Raw genomic sequence first — 26663 nt, forward strand, 5'->3', positions numbered from 1 at the left:
ATTCACAGCTTTCTAGAGAAATCTGAGCCCGAACCTGCCAGAATAGGGGATCTCACCCACTCAGCTCAGCAACGAGGACACCTGCAGAAACACATTCCCAAAGCAAGGCTGGGCGGCCGTGTGAAGGTATTTGTTGCCTTTTTTCTCCCTTCTATATTTGCAGCGCCTCCCCGCCTTTCTCCGCTCTTGTGATGCCATGGCTGCGGCGTTTCAGCACTTCGGTGCGTGGACAGCTCCCATCTGCAATCCCTGCTCACTCCATCCCTCTCGCACCCCACTCTCCACCGCCTCCGTGGTCCATCCTCCCCCCCGGCGCCCGCTCAGCCTGCGCTCCTTACACCATCAGCCCCCCATCTCCACCATCACCGTCATGATCTCCACCATCACCAGCGTCGTAACTACAGTCAACACAACTGTGCCTTGTCACTTAGACAAAGCCGCAGGTCCGCAGGATAGAGGAAAAGAGCCCAAGTTTTCAGGCATAGAAAGGAAAGTTCAGGTGGACTACACCCCTGAAAACAAAGAGAGACGCCTGCTTGAGAGAACGGGAAAGTGAAGACAGTAGAGAGAGACCCTGGGCAGGGGGACAGATGGGGCACTTGCCAGACACCAGCAGTTAGCCAGCTGCCTTTCAGCAGATTAGGGACTGTTTAGTTCAGGAAATTAACATGGCCTGCGGTACAGTATTATTCCGGTGAAATAGCTGTATAAACTCAATCCATGTTTCTGGTTTTCCAGTGGAGAATCACCAGGAAGCGGCGGAGGGGGGGTGACTGATGACTCATATTCACCCACATGCTGGTTTTCCTTCCTAAGCGTTTATTGCAGAAACTCTGGAATTAAGTTTTTTACTGAAATGTTTTGTAAAATGGAGACCCCAAAGGTTAACTCTGTGTCCAGAATGAAAATTAAAATGATCATGATGATAAGGACCTAACAAATAGGGCTCTCTTTGGAAAGTGTTATTTGTCCAAATGTCTCTTCCTGTCTACTTATTTAATTTCAATTTTCCAATCTAAAACCTCTCTTTGAAGCAGAGAAGATAGATCCCTTGCCCAAATGGCCAAAGTAGTAATGATATTCAGAGCAGATGGCCAGGCTTTGTTCATCCTAGTCAAAGACTGACTCGGATTTGGAAGGCGAGATTTCTGTGTGCTTTCTCAGTAATCAGGCGATAACACCATTTTCCTATAATAGTAAAGGGTAATAGAGTGGGGAAAAAAATGGAAAAGGCATTTTATGTAACTGTGTTCTACCAGGTTCTGCTTTTAGAGTGCTAAGATTTTCTATCGTAGCTGAAAGGAAGTTAGGGTCTTCAAATGTCTTGAGGGTACAAACACAAGTCATAGCACCCCTTTGATTTAGCCAGGATCATCTGTTTATAAGAGCTAACAAACCTCAGAAAATAAGTGCCCGAGCCTGTCATAAATAAAAACCTTTTCGTGGGTACTCATTTAATCAATTGTTACCAGACAGCAAAATGCTGGCGTTTTTAGCAAATTGTTTTTCATAAAATCAACATCTTTAGTAAAAATGAGATGGATTATAATTTCATATGGGAATAATGTCAGTCACATGTAACAACCAAGTTTAAACCAAAGCACAGAAAAGGTTGATTAAAAAATCCCCGTTGTACATTTATTCTGCCTCTTTAAAAAGAAAAAGAAGCAAGTTTTGTCTAAATCAGCTTGCTCATTATCAGAGGCATTGTCAAAAAAAAAAATAGTCACAAACAAGGAACTGCTGGAAGAAGTTTTGAGGAAAAATTCACATCAAATACTCTTCTTGAATGAGGAATAGTAGCATTTTGTCAAAAGTTATTTACTGCTATGAATTAATTCTATCTGCATCTTAAATTCACTCACTTTTGAATTCAAACCAAGAAAACTAGTGAAAATACCTGGTGAAATGGATTTTAGAGAGGAAGGAAATCTGGTTATCTATATATTGTCCTTAGATTGGTAATATCCACAGTAAACTGGACTTCTCAAGTCCCCAAGCAACCAGATTCTTAAAACTCCCTTATCTGTCTGCAAAGAACGGTTCAGCCCAGACAATTTTTAAAAATGTATATACTGCCAGTTCTAGCTGCTTGAACTAGAAACTCAGGCCAGGAATGTAGTGCCTTCAATGCTACGTCTTCCTGTGCCTCATACGATTTCCTGTGGCTGGGGAAATTTCAAAACAATGCTGCTTCCATGAGATTTCCAGGCATCTGTCTCAGAAGCAATGCTTTTCTTTGACTAAGATATTATACTGAGCTCATTAATTTTTCTAAAGTGCCACTATCCTGGCTTCCCCTTTTGTTTTTTTTATTAAGGGATATTTTGCTTTTTTCATATTTTCAATAACAGAACTTTCTCATTTTTATGATGGATTTAAAGGTGAACAGAAAACACGCTTTCCAGCAGAGTGGCATCATAACATTTTTGTAGACATGTTCCCAGAGAGGTGCATCATTTAGAATCATGGAGTATCAAGCTGGAAGGTCATTCATTCCCAAATGGGGGAATCTAGAACTCCAGAATTGGTGGTGTCTTTTCACTTCTGCAGGTTTCACAAAGGGACACCTTAGTAACCCTGAGAAGCCTATTCACGATTTTACACATTTCCCCAGCAGAGGCAACCTTAGTAAATGGATCCAGGCTGACTTGGATCTTCTCTGCTTTCCCGTTAAATGGTGACCCAGAGGACGTAACACAGCAGAATGGGTACACAAAGTATGAAATTTGGCCGCATGCAATCAGCCCAGAAATACCCCTTAAGCTAAGAGGGATCTTTTCCCCATTACATCTTTCTCCCAAATTTTTATTGTTTTGATTATTGTTCATTTTATCCAGTTGTTTATTTACTGGACTAAATTTCAGGAGAAGAGCCACAGTATTACTCTAAGACTGTAGCCTCCACCATCAGCCCCGAGTGTACATCTCTCTAGAGAAAACTGTGGTTATTTTTCAATCCAAGTTTTTCTTAGCTTAATGGAAGGTTTATCTTCTTTGGCTTGATTCTTCATGGATACAGAAATCAGCTGGTCACTCTCCTCTCCATAAAAAAGCTTTCATTTATTCAGTTAATAAGTTCATTATTCTCCACTATTTCTGCTGATTCCCACAGCCCCTTATCATCTTGTCTCTGGCTGGGTAACCCTATTCTCCCCCTTTACAGACCTGCTATCACATGAAAGTTTCTGTGCGGGGGGCTAAATTCTCTGTGAGCTTTCTTCTTCTTGACTGCTGAGCCAGTAGGGTTTTCCCCATATGTGTCTGAGATGATCCACTCTTGTCTTCTGGACACTTTTAGCCACATCTCCAATTTGTAGGTATCGTTCAGCCCTCTCTGCATCTACTCTCCTTAGAATAACATCATGTCAGTTCAGCCTGTGTTATTGCTCAAATGTCTTACGTAAAGTTCCACACCTGTATGTGTGTCAAGTACATAGTGTACTCAGTGTTCACTAGTTTGTAGTTTTGGAGGGAATAAGAGAGAATCCGTGGGCCTGGAAATGGTACTTGGGAACTCCAATCCCAGGCTCTATAAATAAAAAACATCTAGTCTTATGTGTGGACAAAATAAATCAAACTAACATGTAAGATTTGTCTCTCTTTCCTTTTCTGTCTCCCTCTCTCTTGCTTTCACTTGCTTCCTTCCTCCTTCCTTCCTTCATTGCTTTTGGTTGGTATATAGAGCATGCCAGCATGTTTGAGAACAATTAATGAGGTGATCTTTTATGAGTGTCAGTGCTCCAAAAGGAAGTGTCAGTGCTCCAAAAGGAAGTGTCAGTGCTCCAAAAGGAAGTGTCAGTGCTCCAAAAGCACACTGGGAGTGCTTTTACTCTCCTCTTGGACAAAGTAGCACTGTTGTCCGCAGACAGAGTGAGCTCTGAATTCAGGGGTAATTAACCTACCTTCTCAACCCCTTCGATAATCAATCCTTTAGGTCAGCGCTTCTCAAACATTAATGGGCATCCAAATTGACCGGGGACTCTGCTAACCATTCAGCACGTCTGGGTGGGTCCTGACATCTGAGATCCCAGCAAGCTCCAGGAGCTGCGGATGGTGCTCAGCATGGACCACATACTTTGAGAAGTAATGGCAAGGAACACATGCCTTCTTTTTTTTTATTTTTAACATGCCCACTTTTTTTTTTTTTTTTTTTGCGGTACGCGGGCCTCTCACTGCTGTGGCCTCTCCCGTGGCGGAGCACAGGCTCCGGACGTGCAGGCTCAGCGGCCGTGGCTCACGGGCCCAGCCGCCCCGCGCCACGTGGGATCTTCCCAGACCGGGGCACGAACCCGTGTCCCCTGCATCGGCAGGCGGACTCTCAACCACTGCGCCACCAGGGAAGCCCTTTAGTTGCTATTTTAAAGGGAGCCAAGGGAGTCTATACAATGAATGTTTATGTGGCAAGGGCAAGCCCGGGGCTACTACTGAGCTAAAGGCAACAGAAAGTTGACCATGAGCCAGGGGCTAAATGCTGGCCACACTACACTTTCAGATGATTAAAGGTCTCCCCTTTATCCTTCTAGACTACTCTCCCTGCCCCGGGTATAGACAGCTCATATCTGCAAGTTGGCTAATGTTTGATAGAAAGTCAATGGATTGGAGTTCAATTTGTTACTCACAAGGCTTATGTTCCCTTGCCAGTACTTATGCAGAGAAGTCCTACAAACCCTAATGGTCAATCTCAAATTCATCACTTGGAAATAAGATTCCTTTCTGGTCAGCATCATAGAATATTGTAATCAACCGACCTCTGAGATTTAAATATAGGCTCCACTGGCAGTAAGGGAGCCTATCATCTTTCAGGAAAGATTTCAAATAGAACTGTACTTAAGAAAAGATTTTTGCTCACTGTGACTTTTGATTTTAGTTTTGATATATCAGCAGCATCTATTTTTATTTCATTCAGTGTAAAAGTCCCTTTCAGCACTCCTAGGGGGAAATACATATTCAGTTAAAAAATTAGAAGTGAGGGCTTCCCTGGTGGCGCAGTGGTTGAGAGTCCGCCTGCCGATGCAGGGGACACGGGTTCGTGCCCCAGTCCGGGAAGATCCCACATGCCGCGGAGCGGCTGGGCCCGTGAGCCATAGCCGCTGAGCCTGCGCTTCCGGAGCCTGTGCTCTGCAACGGGAGAGGCCACAACAGTGAGAGGCCCCCGTACCACAAAAAAAAAAAAAAAAAAAAAAATTAGAAGTGAGATTTTAGAAAGATGAAGAGCCATAAGGGTTAACCTAATTCAATATACATTTAAAATTTTGAAACGCATCTTTCACACTTACTGATGGCTGAGGTAGTTGATTAGACTTTCATGTGGAAAGTTTTATCACTGAGATTCATTCTTCATCTTTTTCTTATAAAAGAAACCCATGAAACAAATATAGGTATAGTTTCTCATTTTGTATCTGTATTAATTTAAATTGATGTGTATTTAAAATTGTTCTTTGTATTATCAAGAACATTCAGAAGCAATAAATATTTGAGGTATTGTTCATTAGTTATTGATGTTCTTATGTTTCAAACAATATTTAGGATTTATAGATTTCATCTTTCTGGTCATGACAACAATATATTCTTTCCTTCCAAATTTGGCCAATTTTACATCCCTTAAATGTTCTTCCTTAGGATTGATGGGGTGTAGGTCTGTGCTTGCTGTGTGAGTGAGTCTGAGAGCACTGATACCCAGGCTGGCAAAGGGAAAGCACCTATTCTGAGAGGCAAGGTAGGGCAATGGACAGAACACAGGCTTTGAGTCAGGCAGGTTTGGGTATGAATCTTTGCTCTTCCACCTATACTTAATCTATCTAAATCTCAGATTTATCCTTTTATCTAATAAGTAATAACCTAGCTTTAAAGGTTGGTGTGGAGATTAGACTATATAATACCAAAGCCCGAGGCACGTAACAAGCAGTCACAAATACTTGTCTGTTTTTTCCCTCACTTTTAACACTAGCTCATTATCTGACTTAATGCCTGGCGCTTAGCTGTTCTAGGCTTCAACATCCTTTTATCTACCTGGAGACAACAGAAGTATGATATCAACAAGAATATTACAGTAAATGTAAACTGGAGCTTTTCATTTTCAAAGCACTTTAACCTACATTATTTCACATGATTCTCAGCATCTCCCAGGGAATTATCTTTTTTCTACCTATTGCAGAATCATTGTAATGATGAAAAAAGATAATTGATGTAAAATGCTTTGAAATAATGATACACATATGTACATATTTGTAAATAAGACATGGTTATTATTATTCTGATTGTTATCCTATATTTAATGTGTGTTTCTAAGGATAATGAAATAAATGAGAATAAGAGATTATAAAATAACCAAAATAGATTTCATTTGAATTATTATACTTTCTGAAATGATTTTTCCACCTAGACCCCTTGGTTCATAAAGACTAGGGTATGTGTTTATAAGTGTGTGTGTGCACATAGACCTTCTTAAGATTGAATTCCGTATGAGGAAATACACAAATACGTATTTTTTCTAATGTAAATTTGAGATGAAGTATGAATCTGGAATCTACGGATGCCATGATTTCAAATATCATGATGTGGAGACTCTCCTTTCCTCCCCCTCACACAAAAATACCACTACCTAAATTTCTAGTTCATTAGAAAAAGCATGGATTAGGAATGGAGGTAAGCTTCTAGCCTGGGCTCCCCAGAGAGTGTAGTGAGTTACTCTTCATGTATTTGAAACAATCTCTAAATAAATAATCATTTCGGACCCAACCAGCAGTGGAAGAGAGAGTTTCCGGGGCTCCTAGGAACCTGCCTAAAGTGCCCCTTTGGGTTATCAAGCACATTTCAATGCCCAGGCTATGCCTGGAGCTCTACTAGGCATGCCGAAATATCAGTCCTTCAAGCAGAATGGCAGGGCCTCGGATTTGTCATTTTAGCCACAGGAAAATACGTAAAGGCAGAGCAAAAATCCATGATAGCCGGAAAAGTCACATATAGGTAGATTTTAAATAGTTCCAGTCACCCGCTGATGAAATATGAGGACAAGATGGTAACTGGACATTTGTAAGGTATGGCGTTAGGCCACCTAAAAATGTCTGTTGACCCCTTAGGCACATTGAGGCTTACAGGATAGTGAATTTGGAAGGAATTTTAGGGAAGGAGAGTGAGGTTCTGGCAGGGATGGTAACTTGCTGAAGGTCACATAGGTCTTAAGTGGTAAATACTAGAACCTCTCTGCTACATATAAGGATGGAATAGCACAGTCATAAAGAACATGGGACAGCAGAAATATTACTTAAGCTTAAACCCATTTCTGACTCTTGGTAACTGTGTAGCCTAGGGAAAGTCATTTACCATCTCCTGTGCCTGTTTCCTCAGCTGAAAAACGGGGACAATAATATATTCATCTCATATAGGTGTTCTAAGGATTAAATAATATACTATATAAAAAAGAGAGTATGCAAGTGCCTGGGACATAATAAACACAGTTATAATAAATAACAAATTGAAGCAATTCTTATTACCACCAGGACAGAAACCGCTCCTACTTCTTCAGGTGATACCTAGTCCAATGTATCCTTTATACTTGTTTGACCAATTCAGAAAAGTTGAATGAGTACCAAATCCTTCATGTGAACAAAAAAAATTGCAGTTGAAAATGCTACATCTGGAGAACATTCTTGTGTAGCATAGCATTTTTAGTGCCTTAAATCTTATCAATTGAAGCTGTTATTTTTAGTAGCAGTCTATTCAGACTTCTGAAATGAAGGATTTGCCTTTAATGGAAAATGTCTATTTCATCCTAAGTATGAAACCCAGTGACCCTGGCTTGGGTATTCTCCCCAGCAGCTTCCACTGTATGCTGAGCACAGAACAAAGATATAGACTGAAACAAATTTATTTCAGAGATTGTAGATTGGAGGCATAACTATGTGTGGAAGTGGGCCATGAAAAATGCAACCTCAACTCTCCCCTTGAACTCACAGTCATTTATCTTGGAAACATTGTTGAGTTCCCTGAACTGCAAGATAAGTAACTTGCTCCCAGCAGCTTTAAATATTCTGCCAGGGACGAGCCTTTGCTATGCCTTGTGCTCTGATTGCGCTGTGCCGTGGCTGGAACCATGAATATCACCCAGCATGCTTCAAAGAGGCAATGATCTGAAGTACAGTGTGCCTAGGCTAACTTCTTCTAGGAAAAAAAATACTTTGTAGATAAGGAAGGAAATTGAAAGGCGGCTGCCACACCCTCATTTAAGGAAAACAGTCCTAGAGGTACCCAAACAGAAGGCGAAACCACTTACTCGTTAAAGCAACATTTTGCCTACTTTATTAATTGGTTCTGTATGTACGTAGATATATGACACCTACTCAGTGTAGGCACAGTTCCAGGCACTGAGAATAGGCAGTGAACACAACAGAGTGGCTCTGCTCATGGCACGGACCCTCTGTGTGCCGGGCACTGTACTGGCGATACGCAGATGAGTAAGATCCAGGTAATTAATGAGATTCTGTGCAAGGAGTTCAGAGTGAGAGGGGAGAGAGGAACATGGCAATAAAATGTGGTGTGGTCAGGGCTGGAGGGCTACCTGTGACCTCTAAAGGTGAGGGAGGGTTCGTGGAGAAAATGATCTCCAAGATGACTCCTGAAGGGGAAAGAGGAGTTAATCAGTGGTTTTTCTAGACAGAGGGAGCATCTTTTGCCAAGGCCCAGAGAAGAGAGAAGAAACTACAGGTGTCTCGGTGTGGCTGCATGGCTGGAGGGTGAATCTGGAGAGACAGATAGGGACCAGATGATGAAGAGTCTTGGAAACCATGTCACAGAGTTTTATATTTCATCCTAGGACAACTGGAAGCTATTGATCACTGTCAATCAAGCAGTGACATGAGCAGATTTCAATTGTAGTACAGAGAATGGACAAGAAAAGGGCAAGGTTGGTCGCAAGGGCACCATAGGGAGAATGCTGCAGAACTAAACAGATGAGTGGAGACGCGGTCTAAACAAAGACAGTGAAAATGGATGGAAAGAACAGGGAAGATTTAAGAAATATTACGGAAGTGATTGCCTGGATGTGGGCGGTAAGGGAGAAGGTGGAATAATAGTTGACTCCCAGGCTTCTAGCGTGGGAAACTATACAGAGATGATGTCAGTCAGTAAGAGACGGAGGTGGATGAGCAGATTCAGGATGAGGAACTACGATTAGTTCAGTTTTGAACATACTGCGTTTGTGGCGTCTAGGGGACATCTAAGTGGGGGTGATCAGTGAGCAACTGGGATGTGTAAGTAAGCCTGAAGATCAGGAGACAGCTATGGACTGAAGTTATCCACATGCAGGTGGTTAAGTCACGGTTGGATCCTGGAAAATACCATGTGGACGTGGTGAGCACAGAAGAAGATGGAACAGGAATGGATAGAGGTTAGGAGAGAAATAGGGTATATGGAATCACAGAAAAGAGAGGGAAAATGGGAGAGTTTTAAGAAGGATGAAGCCATCAATATCAACTGCTGATGGGGTCGCCCATAACAGGTTACCAAAATGTGTCTATTGGAGGTAGCAGCAGAAAGGTCATCCACTAGTAGAATGATCATCTGTCTGGGTTTGCTTGCACATGTCCCCATTTATGCCTGTTGTTGAGCATTATTGTTATTAGTGACCCCTGGTGCCTAAATTTGGATAATAAATTATACGATCATCCTGGTCATTGGTTGGTGAGAGCAATCAAAGGTAGACTGCAATGGGTGTAGAGATGAATTTTGAAGCGGTGTGGTGAGGCTAATAGAGAGGGAATTTTAAAATCAGATGGATGTCGAACTAGACGGATTTTAAAGATTCTTCCAATCCTGGGACTAGTGCATAGCACTGTTTTCCTTTACTATTCTAAGTCCTTAAGAATCAGTGAGAATCAAGACTCCGTTATACTTCTTATTTTCACACATTACAGAGCTAAGTGCTACTTTCTTACAAATTAGTTTACAAGACCAGCATTTTGTAAATAAAAATTTTTACTATTCTATATTCATTCTTGAAAATGAATACTAGTTACCTGAACTGACCTTCATCTCCTCCATATCACAAAGGCAATATAAAGCAGCAATGTGTGAGGTGATTGTCTCCCTGAAGAAATTACTGCTAGTCCTAAATTAAGTAAAAGAATCATTTTTGTCTTTAAAATTATTTTGTACGATATGGCATTAATAATTAGGTTGGAAGTAAATATTCTGCCTCTTATTGCATATACTGTTTGATCTAGGAAAGCTAGGAAAAAAATGCATGCCTGCAAGTTTTTTTAAACCTAATATGTTCTGATTTTTAGAACTTCTAAGTTAGACCAAACCAATGTCTGAGAGAGCTTAAACACTTATATTAAAGACGCAAATAATACGAGCATTTGTCTGTATACCATTTAGGTAGAAAAATCCAAGGGGATTAAAACACTCAATCATTTAGTATGATAATCTCTAGTTGCATCCATGTTGCTGCAAATGGCATTATTTCATTCTTTTCTATGGCTGAGTAATATTCCATTGTATATATGTGCCACATCTTCTTTATCCATTCATTTGTCAATGGTCATTTAGGTTGTTTCCATGTCTTGGCTATTGTGAATAGTGCTGCTATGAACATAGGGGTGCATGTATCTTTTTGAATTATAGTTTTATCTGGATATATGCCCAGGATTGGGATTGCAAGTCAGAAAGAGAAAGACAAATACCATCTGATATCACTTATATGTGGAATCTAAAATATGACACAAATGAACCTAGCTGTGAAACAAAGAGAATCAGAGACATAGAGAATAAACTGGCGGTTGCCAAAGGGGAGGTGGGTGGGCGAGGGTTGGATTGGGAGTGTGGGATTAGCAGATGCAAACTAGTATATATAGCATGGAAACACAACAAGGTCTTACTGTAGAGCACAGGGAACTATATTCAGTATCCTGTGATACACCATAATGGAAAAGAATATGAAAAAGACTATGTATATATGTATGATGGAGTCACTTTGCTGTACAGTAGTAATTACCACTACATTATAATTCAACCATACTTCAATAAAAAATAAATTAAAAATAAATAAATAAATTCATTTCACCAAGGGAAAAACAAAACAAACAAACAAAAAACAATCATTATCATGAGTAAAATAATATCTCAGGACAACAGAAAAGTAATACGAAAAAATGACTTTTAAGTCCATATGGATATTGGGTTAGGTAGGGAGACAACCAAGAGTTTCAAGTCCCCTTGCCTTTTGTTTTTAAAAAAATAAATTTATTTATTATTTATTTATATTTTTGGCTGTGTTGGGTCTTTGTGTGGTGCACGGGCTTCTCATTGTTGTGGCTTTTCTTGTTGTGGAGCACAGGCTCTAGGCACACGGGCTTCAGTAGTTGTGGCATGTGGGCCCAGTAGTTGCGGCGCACAGGCTTAGTTGCTCCACGGCATGTGGGATCTTCCCGGGCCAGGGCTCAAACCCGTGTCCCCTGCATTGGCCAGGCGGATTCTTAACCACTGCTCCACCAGAGAAATCCTCAAGTCCCTTTGTCTTTAGTAGAATAGTAAAACCACTTGTAAATGTCCGCACATGAGACCCTTTCTCACTGCTGTTGAATTTGATGACTGAAGGTCAAGCTTCCAGCCATAAGCCTGTCCTTTCCTCCCTGCTCCAGTTTACTGAGTTTAGTTTTGAGTAATTAGGTACTGTGGGGTGAAAATAGGGTGACTTTTAAATGTCCCTTTTTATTGTTAAGCTGCAAATGGCTGCCTTTAAAACAGGTGGGGGAGGGCGTATTTCTGTGAAAGAAACTGAGAAAAGAAGCTAATGGGAGGCCATAACGTCTCTGGATAGGAGGCCTGTGAACGGCCCCATAAAGCAGGCGGTAACAGAGGAGGATTTTTCTCTCTTCTTGGGTGATTCATAAAAAAGCAATCTATTACTAATCTGACCATACGCTATCATGTTAACTAGTCAATGTAACTAAAAACTTCCTAAATGTATTGCAAATACTTGCATATTACACGCTGAAGTTGTCAATAATAAAATTAGGCCAAGTATCCTCTTTTAAAGAAAATATACCCTTTATTCTTCTAATCAGATCTGCAGCATAATATACTGCTTTTCTGAGTTCCAGTTAACTTACCCAGACTTTCTTTGTATCATCTCTGTTTGTTTCTCTTGTGTGCATTTGTTTTGCAGTAAGCAATGGCCTCGCTTTTGCTTCTCTCTGGGATGGCCGCCACCACATAGGACCTGGATGTCCTACTGCTTTCCAGGAACAGAAAGAAGACCCTCTATTTGTCTGTTTCAGTGGCAGCTTGGTAGTAAAAAAAAACTGTTGAATGGGCCACAATTTCAGCAGACCATCACGTGAATGGGACCAGTCTCTTTTCTTCCCGAATATCAGAAATTAAGTGCTTGGAAAGGAGATTTGGCCAAGATGACCCATTTACAGGCTGGACTCAGCCCAGAGACTATAGAGAAAGCTCGCCTAGAACTGAATGAAAACCCAGACGTTTTACACCAGGATATTCAGCAAGTCAGGGACATGATCATCACCAGGCCTGACATTGGATTTTTACGCACAGATGATGCCTTCATCCTGAGATTCCTCCGAGCCAGGAAGTTTCACCAAGCAGATGCCTTTAGACTCCTGGCCCAGTACTTCCAGTACCGCCAGCTAAACCTGGACATGTTCAAAAACTTCAAGGCTGATGATCCTGGCATTAAGAGGGCCCTCATCGATGGCTTCCCTGGAGTGCTGGAAAACCGCGATCACTATGGCAGGAAGATTCTTCTGCTGTTTGCAGCCAATTGGGATCAGAGTAGGTAAATGTAGATAGTGTCTTTGTTTTTTCTTTTTCATAAGCATTGTCACTGCATGTTTGGGGCTGTATGCCTTTACAGACAACAGGCTCTTATTTAAAAGTATATATTCTACACGTCCACAAAGAGAATTTTAAGGCCACAGGTCTTTTACTGTCATCAATAGGTGATTACAGATCCACAGCAATGTTTTGGAACAAAAGAATCACAGTTTTAGAATTGTAAGAGACCTCTATTCATCAAAGTGGGTCATTTGTTTTAATGAAATTGAAATCTGGTCTTCTAGGAGAACCATATATTCTGTCTTTAGGGTTCTCATCTTTAACAACAACAACAAAAATGGATTCAGTAGATGGCTTTAAGTCAAGTGTTTTTAACACATGAACTAATTTCTTGGATCCTCTCCATGACTTTAATATCCGACCTTTCTTCTGCGTGCCAGACCTTCCCATCCAAATGCCTGCCGGCCATTCCTCCCGCAAAGTCCTATAAAGAACCATAAACTCAACACGTCCCAACGGAGTGCAGCATCTTTCCCGCTCTCCCCGCCCTTCCATCCCTCCAGTCTCTCGAGCCAGAAATCTGGGTGTCTTCCTGGACCGCTCCTTTGCCCTTGCTGCTCACATCCAATTAATTGCCAAGTGCTACCCCTTTCTTCTTAAAACCACCTCAAATCTCTTCACTCTCTTTGCCCCCATGGCTACTGCCCTAGTGTAATTTCTCATTATTTTCTCACCTGCATCACTGAGACAGCCTCCTGACTGGAGTCCCTGCCTCTGGTCTAGTCTCCTCCGAGCCATTGCAGTCTTTACCATCATCAGAGTAACCCTTCCAAAATTCCATGACGTCGCTCCTCTCATTAAAATTCTTCAGTGATCTGCAAGGTCTTCCAAGTAAAGTAAAGCTCTGTATGATCCAACTTCTGCATCTCCTGCTCTTCTTCACCCTCTGCCCTTTTTCATGCTCTCTGGTTGGAAGTGTAAGCCTTGTCTTAAATAGCTGAGGTTTCAACATGCCTCCAAGCCTCTGGACTTGCCCCACCAGCTACTTAAGGGAGGGATCAACCATTTCTTATGCCAAGTCCAACCATCTTGGACATAACCTGCCTACTGACTCACACCTATCTCTATGGTTCTTCGGGAAGGTAGTCTTTGCCTACCTTCCATCCCAACCTGTTTCAGTGAGGTGCCTTCCTCTGCTCACATATTTCCGTTAAAGTAGTTACAGTTGGAGTATAAGAACCACTGTTATTTTAGTTAATATTTTTGAAAACATACCACATACTCTGCTAAGCATTTATATGTACATATATTATCTCATTTAATCCACTCAAGAACTTTGCATGATGGGTGTTCCTATGATCCCTATTTTACATTTGATGACACAAGGTCTTGAGAAGTTAAGTAACTCATTCAGTGTCACACAACTAGTGAAATACAGAGTGGGGTTGACTTGAGAGCAAGTTATCTTAACCTAGCTTTACTGTAATTGTGTGTTTGCTTGTGTGTTCTTTCTTATCCCTCCTCCCAAGACTGCAGGTTCCTTAAGAGCAGGAGACTGTGACTTTTTCATGTTTATCTCTTGGGCACATGGTCCAATAGGCAATAAATGTTGAATACAAAAGAATGCATGAATTAATCTCCAAAACTTCACCTGTGGCTTGAGCTCTCACAGGGGGATCATATTGAAATTATGGTATTTGGGGAAACATACGTTTAACTTTAAAAATATACCAAAGAGCCCCTCCCCCAAATATAATTAAAAGGAATTTCTAGGGTGCCCCTTTAGTGCCTCATGTGACTATTCCTCCTCCTAAAAATGATGATTAGTATGGGACACCTTAGGGACCACTGGCTGTTTTCTGGCTGATAAACTGGAATAGAGCAATCTAACCCTGAAAAGGTATTTGAATGTTTTAACACTCTCAGCCTAGAGATTGTTCAGGTCTGCACCTAGGCCTGGGCTGCCCTGCTATGTCTCTGTTCTGTTATTCCATAAGCATTAAGGATGAGCCTCTTGTTACAGTGCTCTACTGATGAGAAAGATTTCCAGGTCTTTATATTCTCGCATATATCATCCACTCAACAAACATGTGACAAGTGTAGACTTTGTGCCAGGGCTTGCGCTAAGGCACAAGGACATGATGAACACGATGAAAATACAAGGTCCCTCCAGCAAACAACCCCTTGGGCCACCCACTGTCCAGTTACGGTGCAAACACATAGACAGCTAACCCCCATCTACCACAGGAGAATTCCTTTTGAGTGTCCTCTTGAAAAGGGCACGTGAACATTTTGGATTTCGAAACAGAAAAATGTGATGATTCTGGAGAAGGATCATGCTGAGTTCATCTGTGCTTAGTTGAACGTGTTGGAGAACTTGTCTCTGCTAAGATGGAAGATGCACAGAACACCAGTAAGCGATGATTTACACGTGAGGGGATAAATCATCAGGAAATAGCCTGTTTTGTATTAGTCTTTGGTCTGTATGTACCTCAACATGTGTTAAGAAGCAAGAAGAAACAAGCCTTTAAGGGAATAATTCAAATCTTTATGATTAAGATAACCTTGAAAGAGTTACTTCACGTCTCTGGTCCTCAGTTTCCTCAGGTGTAAAATAAAAAGCTTGAACTAGGTAATCCCTGAGGTATCTTCTAGCTCTAATGGCGCATGAATGTGAAGCTCATTCAGCCTGATCCTATGCATGGAGAGGGATTTTAAAATTCACTTTATAGGCTCCTGATTCACTAGGTTCTTTGAAGTAATCCTTTCTTCTCTCTCTCTCTCTCTCTCTCTCACACACACACACACACACACACACACACACTCTCTCTCTCTCTCTCTCTCTCTTTCTTCCACCCCTCCTACCCCTCCCAAAGCTGGGTCTACTTGAAGCAGTTTGTTTCAAATTGTAGAATACTATTTGTTCCAAACCGCTTTGGCTTTAACAAGAAGGTGAACGACAAGGCTACCTTACTGATAGCCAAAGATGATTAGAAGCAAACAAACCTCAATTTGAACCTGGATACTGTCATGTGATTTACTGGTTATATGACCTGGGACAAGCAGCCTCTTGATGGTTATTTAATAATGTAGTTGGGAGGACTGAATGAAACAAGGCATTTAAGGTACACAGCGCATTGCTTGGCCCATAGTAAACAATTAATGTTAGCTTCTAGTATTATCACAAACACTATTAAACCTCCCACTACAAATATAACAGAGCACAGATGGTAAATAAGGTAAAAATAGAGACAGGCGTACAATATTTGAGAACAGAAGTGGGCCGACGAGTGTGAGCTGCCCCTTGCCCATCCTCAGCAGTTGTTAGCTTTCTCCCCAGAAGTGTTCCCTGTCACACAGACCTAGCCTAATGGAACCTTGAAGGGCTGAAGAGTTAGCACAGCTTTGCAGAATGATTACTTGACTCTCGTGGGGAGCCCGAGATGACTGGAAAGTGATTTGAACGCCTTATATAAAAGGTTTACTGAGATTAAAATGGTTATTAATATTTATTAAAACGATGTAAATCTCATTCATCTAGACCCAGACAGCCTGAGTAAGAGCCCAGAACAGTGAGTGATGAGGAGTGCTACCCTCCAGGGGCGTGTGCAGGGCTAGGTGTGCCCACAGAGCACAGGAGCCTCCGAGCACAAACTGGCCTCCTCAGCCGACTTCTGTCTTTCCTGAGGCTGCCAGGCTGAACCGAAACGGGTTAGATTAAATCAGCGCCCATCTACTCGTTCATACAATGCAGCTGGCACCTCCAGGGTCAGCAGAGTGTGCATTTCAGCTCAGCAGCCTGGTGTGTAACGGAGACCTAAGGAAACACTCTTGTTCAATGAGCCTTTTGATTTTTTCACCTAGATTCATAACAACGTTGGCAAGAATTCCCAACTTGTCCCCTAAGATCTGATAAAAAAGACGTCTATTTCTTGTTTCTTTATGAGCTGCATACTTGCACGGGGCCACACAGCCTGATCTGCCCAGGAATGCCCTTCCCACCAAGGGGAAAACGTGAGCACAGAAGAACTCGTCTATTTTTTTCTGGATTTTGCTCAGTTAACAAAAGAGCTAAAAATGGGTCAGGTTATTTTACTTTCTGGAGCCTCAATATTATCAAATGGAAATGGATCTAGTACCTGGCATGTGGAGCTGTTGCAAGGATTAACCCCAAGTACTCTAGTTGCTGGTGTCCAAGGGGCAGAATAGGCTAGTGATTAAATGCACAAACTCTGAAGCCCGATGGCCAGCTTCAAATTCCAGCCGCCTCCTAACCAGCTATCCTGAGCAAGTTGCTTAAATTCTTATTATCCTCAGCTTCTCACCTGTGAAGTGGGGATGACCATGATCACAGATTAGCTCTAGTCAGTAAATGGCAGCTCTTTCTTAAGAAAAAACCTCAAAGCAGGCAAGTATCTAGGATATCAGGTCACAAGATGTTGTTTCTAAGGGCAGCAGAATTTGATGCCATTACTAACTTGCCTCCTCCTGAAAAGTATAGACAATACAGCTAAGACCCCAAGCCACCATGCTCCAAAGTCCTCCATGGTAGCTCAGCTGTGGCTGGCAGGCTCTAAGAAGTCACCTGGTCTTAGTGTCCCTACCTGTTATGTTTACTGTAGTCTCAGGATATCAGAAAAGCATTGGCGGGGAGCAGTCCAGGTAATGCAAGCCCCACAATAGACTCCAATAGTATCTGTTGGTGCCATGTGCAGACCAGCTGGTCCCCAAGTACTTTAATGGGGGACAAAACAATTGGAAATGCATTGTAAATCAAAATATATAAATTTACACTGGACATTCTTTTGTCAGTGTACTGTTTGTTTCCCACAACTGAAAGCTCAAAAGTCAGCAGCCAGGGCTTCCCTGGTGGCGCGGTGGTTGGGAGTCCGCCTGCCGATGCAGGGGACGCGGGTTCGTGCCCCGGTCCGGGAAGATCCCACATGCCACGGAGCGGCTGGGCCCGTGAGCCATGGCCGCTGAGCCTGCGCGTCCGGAGCCTGTGCTCCGCAACGGGAGAGGCCACAGCAGTGAGAGGCCCGCGTACCGCAAAAAAAAAAAAAAAAAAATCAGCAGCCAGGTGGAAAATTAGTTGCAAAGTTGGTTCTTTGAGGAGGCTGAGGCGTTTTAAGGAAGAGCCACGTTACGGTAATTCAGCAGAGAGAAAAGGCAGCTGATGGACAGCTTGATTACTACCTTCGAGTATACCGAGTTATTATAAGAAGGCAATGAATCCTGTAGACTCTCTTTCCCCAAGATACAGAACCAGGGACAAAAGATTTGCACTGAAGCACAGCCATCTGGATTGAAGATCAGGGAGCCTGAGCCACGGCTTCAGCCCCAGGGCTGGGACAAGGGTGAGGGGTTGGTGCATTTGCTTGGGATGCAAAATTGAAGGGGGCACCGAAACACTTCATTAATCAAAGTAAAGAACATTGTCATAAGATATTTTTTAGAATCAAAATTAACGCAAACAAAACTTCCTGACGAACAGAATATCCAAATTTTCAAGAAGGCAGGATAAGAATTATTGAGTTTTCCTTGTGCTTTGCGTTCCAGTATGGCTCAGCACAGCATTGCTCAGGCCAATCAGATTTCTCCAGGGAAGAGCCTTAAGTTGGTTCCTAGTCAGTTATATTACAGTGTATAATTCTGTACATCCATACTCTATACAGCTGTTAGGACCTTATGGTTCCCAAGCATTTCCATGTACACTTTCTGATGTGATGCTCATAACCATTTGAGGAGTTTCAGTATCACTAAGTTACAAATAACAAAGAAGAGGTTTGGGGAGGAGAGGATACTTTCTAAACACGGAGCATTATGACTCATCAATGGAAAAACTTAGACTCAAGGTTTCCAATCCAAGCTCATTGCAAAGACACTTGCAGCTGACTGCTCAGCTCCTGAGTGATTAGATATTTCAAAATATCCACGGAGCTTCTGAAAGGCTGGAAGTGGATTTCCTGGTGGTAGACAAGGGTGTAGATGAAGACGACCACAGTGGAGAGGATCTAAGACTTAAGAGCAGAGATTCTCAAAAGAAGCACAACTGGATTTGAAGCTGCTTAGTTCTTAATGTGCAGGACTGTGTCCAGCATTGGGAACGTCTAGCATCCCCTGTCCCAGGTACCGTCATCACCTGAACGACCACCTTCATATTTCCAAAGCCCTTAGGGGAGCTAGAACCCACTGTGAGAACCCCTGATGGGGCGTGTCTAAAAACGTCCTAACATCAATAACACCCTTTGTTAACTGCCTTTGTGCCAAGTGTTTGATACATATAATTTATAATTCCTACCATAGTCCTGCAAGGATCTATGTTATGTGTGTAGGTAATCTATAAAAGAGATGAAATGCTTCTCTTGCCTGTCTGAGTAGAAAGACTATGCCTTCCCATGAAACCCTAGCTATGGTCTCATTCCTACCCTGAACTCAAAGCTTCCAGAGCTTCTTACAATCAAAATCTGAATCACTGGTGTGTTGCTAAGTGGCAAAGCAGCCCTGGGGTCCAAATGCAAGATTTTTCACAGCCTCCTTTCAGCGCCCTCTCCTAGCCAAGAAGCCCAGGGTGTCTCGGTGTAAAAAAACAAAGCCATTCCTCGAGAGTTCCCAGGGGCTCAGACAGTGAAGGATGAGCGTTGCAAGTTGGGTGCACCGGAAGTTGAGATGAATCTGGAGGCTCAACGGGGAGGGCCCGTCTAGTCCCTAATAAGAGTGGGAAGAAAGGGAGTGGAGAGGGACCCATCACTTCAGTTTGAGCAAATAAGAAGATGGGTGGGGTGCTGAACAATAGACATGCTAGTCTTTTTTTAACTATGTGATCAGTATTTTATGAAATGCAGTAGCATTAGTAACACTTGAAAAATAACAGTATACGTAAGAGCTGGGCCTGTAATGTATTCAGGCTGCAGAAAATACTAGGGCCCGTGTGCAGTTTTTTGACTCCTCATGAGATGGTACTTATGAGAATTGGGTCCATAGGTTAGGGACCAGTGATTAAGAGTATGGTTCAATCCCAGCTTTACCACTTGTGAGCTATGTGACTCTGGGTGACGTAGCTCTTTAAGTTTTCGGCTTTCTCAAATGGGACCTGGCAGTGACCCTAGCTAAGGTTGCTGTGAGGATCCGAGATAATACAGGCAAAGCACTTGGCGGAGCCTTTTTTTTTTTTTTTTTGCGGTACGCGGGCCTCTCACTGTTGTGGCCTCTCCCGTTGCGGAGCACAGGCTCCGGACGCGCAGGCTCAGCGGCCATGGCTCACGGGCCCAGCCGCTCCGCGGCATGTGGGATCCTCCCAGAGCGGGACACGAACCCGTGTCCCCTGCATCGGCAGGCGGACTCTCAACCGCTGCGCCACCAGGGAAGCCCTTGGCGGAGTCTTTGACACACCGTTAGCGTTCAGTGTATGGAAACAAGTACTGTTACCACTTTATAGCGTAATTATCTACTGTAGCGGGATGAATCCAAGGTTCACTCGTTCCTCCATGCACTCCAGAGACGCGCTGAACAGTTAGAGTTGGCCAGCTCTGGGCGAGTTCCTGAAGGTCCAAAGGAGCTCCGCATCCCAGAATGGCATCTCACACAAGCCCCCCGCCCCCCCCCCCCCAGTCCCTCCAGGTGTGAAACGACAGGAAGATGAATGATACTAGGGTACTTGACCTTCCTGCTGTCACAATTCTGAAAGCAAGGACACTGCCATGTTTACTTTGCAACGAAGAAATCAACCGAGGATCTATCTGCTCTCAGGGAACGGGCGCTTTTCCACTCACACTTTTTTTCTGGACAGGCGTTCAGCTTCTCCTCGTCGCCTCATGCCAGACGTGATGGAGCTAAAGGATATGCTGGCGATCCAGCTCCTTCAGACGTCACCAGTTATTGCTGAGCTGTGGCAGCCTCCAAAGGGCTGGCGTGGCCTGCGTCTCGACAGCACGGTGGTGGGAGATGCGCATTAAGTGGGTTTTCTCTTCTGAGTAAAACCCTGAACTAGTGGGTGGGATGTAAGTCTTCAGACTATAAATAAGCCACTTGACGGAGGTTCACCTTTAGCTTTTGGAAGAGCATAAAAGAGCTCTTTTTTTTTTAAACAACTTTATTGGAGTATAATTGCTTTACAATGGTGTGTTAGTTTCTGCTTTATAACAAAGTGAATCAGTTATACATACACATATGTCCCCATATCCCTTCCCTCTTGCGTCTCCCTCCCTCCCACCCTCCCTATCCCACCCCTCTAGGTGGTCACAAAGCACCAAGCTGATCTCCCTGTGCTATGCCACGAAACTGAGTTATCTGTAGTGAGGTGGATGGACCTAGAGTCTGTCATACAGAGTGAAGTAAGTCAGAAAGACAAATACCATATGCTAACACATATATATGGAATCTAAGAAAATAAAAGAGCTTTTCACAAGCAGCGGGGGGTCTACACCTCGTTCAGTTTTACTGTCCTAAGTATAAGAATTTGTGAACGAGGGGCCAGATTTCCAAAATGTCAGTGCTGAATGTTGGGTAGCCAAGGGGGAGGCAAGTCAGGTGGACTTAGTGCTTCTCACCAGGGCCATGAGGCAACCCTCCTCCCCAGTCCCAGGCCCTATCGAGGCAGGTTCAGGAAAAGGTCTAGCTCTCTGTTCTTCCTACAGAAACATTCCCAGCATCGTTCTGGGAGTGATTAGTTTTCCAATTGTTGTGACCTTGGCAATGGGCAAAGTTGAAAGGAGAAGGAGAAGGAGAGTATCACAACCACAAAATCAGACAGTGTTGAGTGCTTACCCTGCGGCAGGCAGTAATGCTCTTAGGTAGTCACTATTCATATCCTTATTTTGCAGGTGATGAGATTGAGACTCAGAGAGGTTAGGTGACCCATCCAAGGTCACACAGCTGGTAAATGGCTAAAATGAGCTGGATCTCAGACCTAATTCCATTGTTCAAATACCGTTCTGTATAGCTCACCACTAGAACGCATTTGCCAAACTTGGGGGCCATTTGATCAGACACTCTGGAGGGCTCTCAGCAAGGTATGAGTGAGCAAGACTCTCTTGGTCACTCAAGGTCCCAAACACTTGAAAAGGCTCTCATAGCTTAACAGGGAAGTCCTGCTGCCACGTCCTCCAATCTCATAGAAACCTGGCAAATCAAACGTTGAAGATCCTGTCCAATCTCAACCCTAATTATTTGGCCATAATAAGAGTAACAACAAAAACAACTTTGACTTTTTAAAAACCCCAGCCCAACAAAGGAATCTGGATACTGCTTGGAATATGTCACAGAAAGTGGTCCTAGTACGAGTGTGATCTAAGATAGTGATCGAAAACGTCATCTTTGCCCACCTGTTCCTTCCACTAAGATGAGTCAGCTTTCAGTTGGCAAACAGAACCCCAGCTCCACAGCTTACCAGCTCTGTGACCTTGGCGAGATACATAACTCCTCTAACCTTCGGTTTGCTCACTGTCTGGTAATAATCGTGTGTCCTTGGTAGAGCTGTGAGGGTTAAATGAGGTGCTAGGTAGGAAGGGGTCTGACACAGACAGCCATGTCCTTTCTTCCATCATTCAGGTGGTTTTCCCACGTCGATCTAATGTAAAATGCCCAAGATACAATTTCTCATTCGGTTTAAAGACCTTATAAGATGGACCACATCTCTGTTACGTGCTTCTAAAAAGCTGGTGATTGATGTGGAAATGAAGCTAGAAGAGTTTACTCTGCCTCCTCAACCTGCTGGATGAGTGTACGGCTCGCCACGTGGGTTAGTCAAATAGTTCCTCAAATATTTCTTTTAAATCCCCTTCTTCCTCCGTAAGAACTCCTTGTCAGACATTCTTCAGCACTCACACTCTAATTCTGCTTAGTCGGGGGCTCAGCTGCTTCCGGCCCACTGTCAACATCCCCTTCGACTGAGCTCAGGTCCTTGAAAGCATGCCCGTTAGAAGCGTCTCCCGTGTGCATTGAATGGAAGGCAGAGCAGTGGGGTCTCTGCTCTGAGATAACACAGCAGTGCACGCTCCTGCCTAACTGGGTGGCTGCTCCTCGGGGAGCTGTCAGATGTCACACGGCTCCTGTAACATTGTTACAAAGGCCGGGCAGGTTTGCAGCAGGGGGGGAACCAGGAGAGCAAGCTTTCATTGACAGCATATCTTTCCAGGCCACCTGCTCCTCGCAAATTCTCACTTACAAACCCAGGAGTTTAAAAGACATGACACTCATTACTTTGTAGATAAGGAAGTCTCCTCTGATGCCTGGAAATTTGAGGGTCTAAGAATAAATTCCTCCTGCCTGGAGCGTGGCCTGGATAAAGCGGCCGACCCAGAGCTTTGCTCACTTACTCGACTTGAAACGCTGCTCCGGGGGGGGCACAGCCTGGGTCTGCTCTTTAAAAGCCAGCGGTAGTGAAAGAGGGCACGGAGAAAGGGCGTTTTTAATCACGGTGCTGTCTGTGTGCTGCGTTCACGGTGAGGTTTTCTCAAGGGCGTAGCTGACTTCCCGAACGAGTGCATTGCGAGCTATGGGGCCTTTTCTCGTATGATCTGAAGCTCTTCTGGGCAGTTCGCTGCTTTCCCCAGTTCTCAATCAGCCGGGAAGCATCTTTTGATCCCTTTACAAGAAGCACACTGTAGAGCTTCCAAGGAAACCCCCCAGTGCCTGAGCCCTGAACCTCAGTCCTAGCACCAGCGCCCAGCTCTCCTGCCCTTATATGGTTCCTAGATAATCGCTCCTGAACGGTGATATACGGAACCTTAAATAGCTGCTGGGGATGATTAAATGCCTGCACTTCGCCGAGGTTGTAAATCAAGCTCAGAAGCCATTTATTGTGAGTCCCATAAAGCAGTAGAAGTTATTGCCACTATGCTGAGAAACGCAGCATCAGACAGGAAAATAAAGAGAAGGGAAATTTTGTTGTGAGGGTTTTAAAGTGATGTGTTGTTTTTTCTTTGCAAATTCTCTTTTCGTTTCTCATCATTTTTCTCTTCTCTTTGCCTCTGTTTCTTCCCCATCTCTAATGCTCCCTGCTGAGTGTCTCCGAATCTAATTTCAAATCTGGCACTCCCGCAAGTAACACCCAGTGTCTTCCCGGCTAAGAGTGTGCTAATAGTAGTAATGCTTCCCAGGCAATGGGCATCTCCTGTGCCACGTTGTTAATTTAATCCTCCCAACAATTTATGAAGGAGAATTATCTTCATTTTAAATAGAGGGTGTTTAATCTGGACAAAATCACAAGACTGGTTGGTGATTTGATTCTGAGTATTTCTCTCTCTCCTTCTTCATGATACCCGGTTATGTTTGGGCTCTGCTTCTGGGGATTGTGTCACCTAATCTCTGATTGCTCACAATTTATTACAAATTCCCTGCTCGGGAATCCTTATGGGCTCCCTAACAAAACTGATTCAGTCTCTTTGCCACACATTTTGCCATAGAAAACCTTAAGCATCTGGCATTACTTTCCTTATCCAAAGGACATCTTCCACCTGAGTAAGCCTCCTCTCCCCCTTCCCCCCTCCTCACTCATGGAAGCTCTTTCCCACCTTTGCTTACCTAGTGCCTACTATTTAGTTTTCGTTTCCATGATGAGGTGAGCATGGGCCCTAGGAGCACAGACAAGAGGCATCTAACCCACTGGGAAGCTGGGGCCTCAGAGACATTTTCCTGAAGCCATTATCTGACTTGAAGGAGAGGGAAGACTGAGCAGGTAGAGGGGAGGAATGTGAGGGGGGCCGTTTGAGGCAAAAAGACCACAGAGTGCAGGGATCCAGGGAAGAGAGAGCTAGCCTTGTTGGAAGAGCCTCAGTTGGTCCCATTGAGCATAGACTATAAGGGCTCACATGGAGAGAGATGTGGCTCAGGAGGTAAGCAGACGCCAGGAATGAAAGGCCCTGCTTGCCACAAGGAACCTGGGCTTTATGCTTGAGGCCAGATCAAGCCCTACTCCTCTTTCAAAGCTCTTCTCCACACTAAGAAGCTTTGTCCACGGCTGGGGTAGCACTGATCTCTTCCTTTGTTCTTCCCTGAATGCCTGTCACACTCATCTTCTTTGCTGCACACTTCTCCATGCTTCAGGAAGCTTCTGGAGGCAGGAGGCTGTGTCTTTTTCTCCTTGGTATCCACAGGTACGGAGTAGTGCTCCCTCTTGACTGCCGGGGAGAAGTTTGGAACAATGGAAAGTCCAGAGGGGAGAAGCTCTTTGTAGACTCTTCCCAATGACAATATTCTTGTTAAGGGGACCAGAGTTGTGTGCAGTTGAACTTGAGAATGGAGGAGGAAGAGATGAGGATGCTCTGTCTACCGCCTGCCCAGTGATCCTCAGCATGACATAAGGGGGACAGAGAATGTCCTAGAAGCAGCAGGAGCAGCCAGGACGTGGGACGGGAGTCACTACTGCGGGGTCTGTCGTGGCTCCATCCGCTGTGCGATGAGCTCAGGTGCCGATTTCCTCACCTAATAAGGATGTGGAAGTAGACGACTTGCATGGTTTTCTCTCAGTTCTTACATTCTGTATTCCGTGCGTGTCACTGTGCATAAGACCGAGTTGAGAGAAGGTTTCGTGTTATAGAAGCACCCATTGTTCAGGGTGCTTCCTTCCCTGCAGAGCTCAGGGGGCGGAAACCCGACTCCCCGCCTCATTTTTTGCGAGCGGCGTCTTATTTCTACTCTGGACCCTCCTCAGCCTGACAGGTTTGTGTGGCTGATGTCGCTCGCGCGTTTCCTCATGAGTTTCTGATGAGCTAATCCATCATATAATTTTATAGCACGCATATTGATTAGCAGATCACACCACCACAGCTAGAGTATTTCAGTTTGATATTTGATCTGTGAAACCCCCCAGAATAATACTGCAATGCCTCATTTACCTTACGGCTTCGTAAGGGAAGAGGGTATCCCATCCAGAGAAGTTAAATCTTCAGATAGTTGAGGGTTGCTTTTTAGAAGCCAATTTTAAAATGTTATTTTATACAGTTGTGTTTTTTTTTTACAAAAACCACCTTAGAATGCATTATGTACTGCCTACCCTTGTCAAATATAGTGTAATACTTTTTTTAAATGAGGGGCTTCCCTGGTGGCGCAGTGGTTGAGAGTCCGCCTGCCGATGCAGCGGACACGGGTTCGTGCCCCGGTCCGGGAAGATCCCACATGCCGCGGAGCGGCTGGGCCCGTGAGCCATGGCCGCTGAGCCTGAGCATCTGGAGCCTGTGCTCCGCAACGGGAGAGGCCACAACAGTGAGAGGCCCGCGTACCGCAAAAAAAAAAAAAAATAATAAATAAATAAATAAAATGACAAATGTTGACAACAGTAAATATAAGTTACCATGCCCTGGGCTGTGAAATAACTATCGTGATGAGGATTCTTGGAACATATGGGCTTTGTTCCCATGCTACATGGCCCAGACTGCCACGCTATGTGCACTTTCTAATTCTTTTGTTTGTTTTGTTTTGTCTTTAGTACCCCTTTCTTCTCTTAGCTATTAATTGGCTATCGTTAGTGGGCTTGCTTCAAAACCCTTTCTCCTAATTTTCTGTGGATTAGGAAGCCAGAAAACTGAGCGTGTTGAATTGTATGCTTTGGGTGAAGATCTATGGGGAATCCCAAGAAATAATGTAAATGAGCTGCAGCAGTGCGTGAATTTTATGGCATCTCATCTGTACGCTCAGAAATACAGTTCTGCCTAACGCACCAGCAGGCAGGGCACGAAGCACCTTCTGATGCAGATTCCATCTGGAGCTGTGCAAAATGGAAAACTGGGCAGTTTTTCTTCCAAGGTTTTTCCCATCTTGGATTCACATACTACGCCCCCTTCTGACTTGTGTGTCTTTCTTCTCTATACTATTTGCCCAGCCTAACAGAAAAGGACCTATGTGTTCATCTACACTTGGACTAAACCT

General features: G+C 43.7%; 1 protein-coding gene and 1 long non-coding RNA gene across 2 annotated transcripts in view; one reads left to right on the forward strand and one right to left on the reverse strand.

Annotated features, from left to right (window-relative positions):
* The window catches only part of LOC132413030 (uncharacterized), a 121450-nt gene that overhangs the window by 25760 nt on the left and 69027 nt on the right, over positions 1-26663 (reverse strand). The gene's annotated exons all lie outside the window — the stretch shown is intronic.
* The window catches only part of CLVS1 (clavesin 1), a 146016-nt gene continuing 119416 nt past the window's right edge, over positions 64-26663 (forward strand). The window contains exons 1-2 of the mRNA XM_059994697.1: positions 64-126; positions 12169-12798. Coding sequence (XP_059850680.1) covers positions 12344-12798 — 455 coding nt within the window. The 5' untranslated portion in view covers positions 64-126; positions 12169-12343. The remainder of the gene's footprint in view (positions 127-12168; positions 12799-26663) is intronic.

This window comes from Delphinus delphis, chromosome 17 (assembly GCF_949987515.2).
Source record: "Delphinus delphis chromosome 17, mDelDel1.2, whole genome shotgun sequence".
Classification (NCBI taxonomy): Eukaryota; Metazoa; Chordata; class Mammalia; order Artiodactyla; family Delphinidae; genus Delphinus; species Delphinus delphis.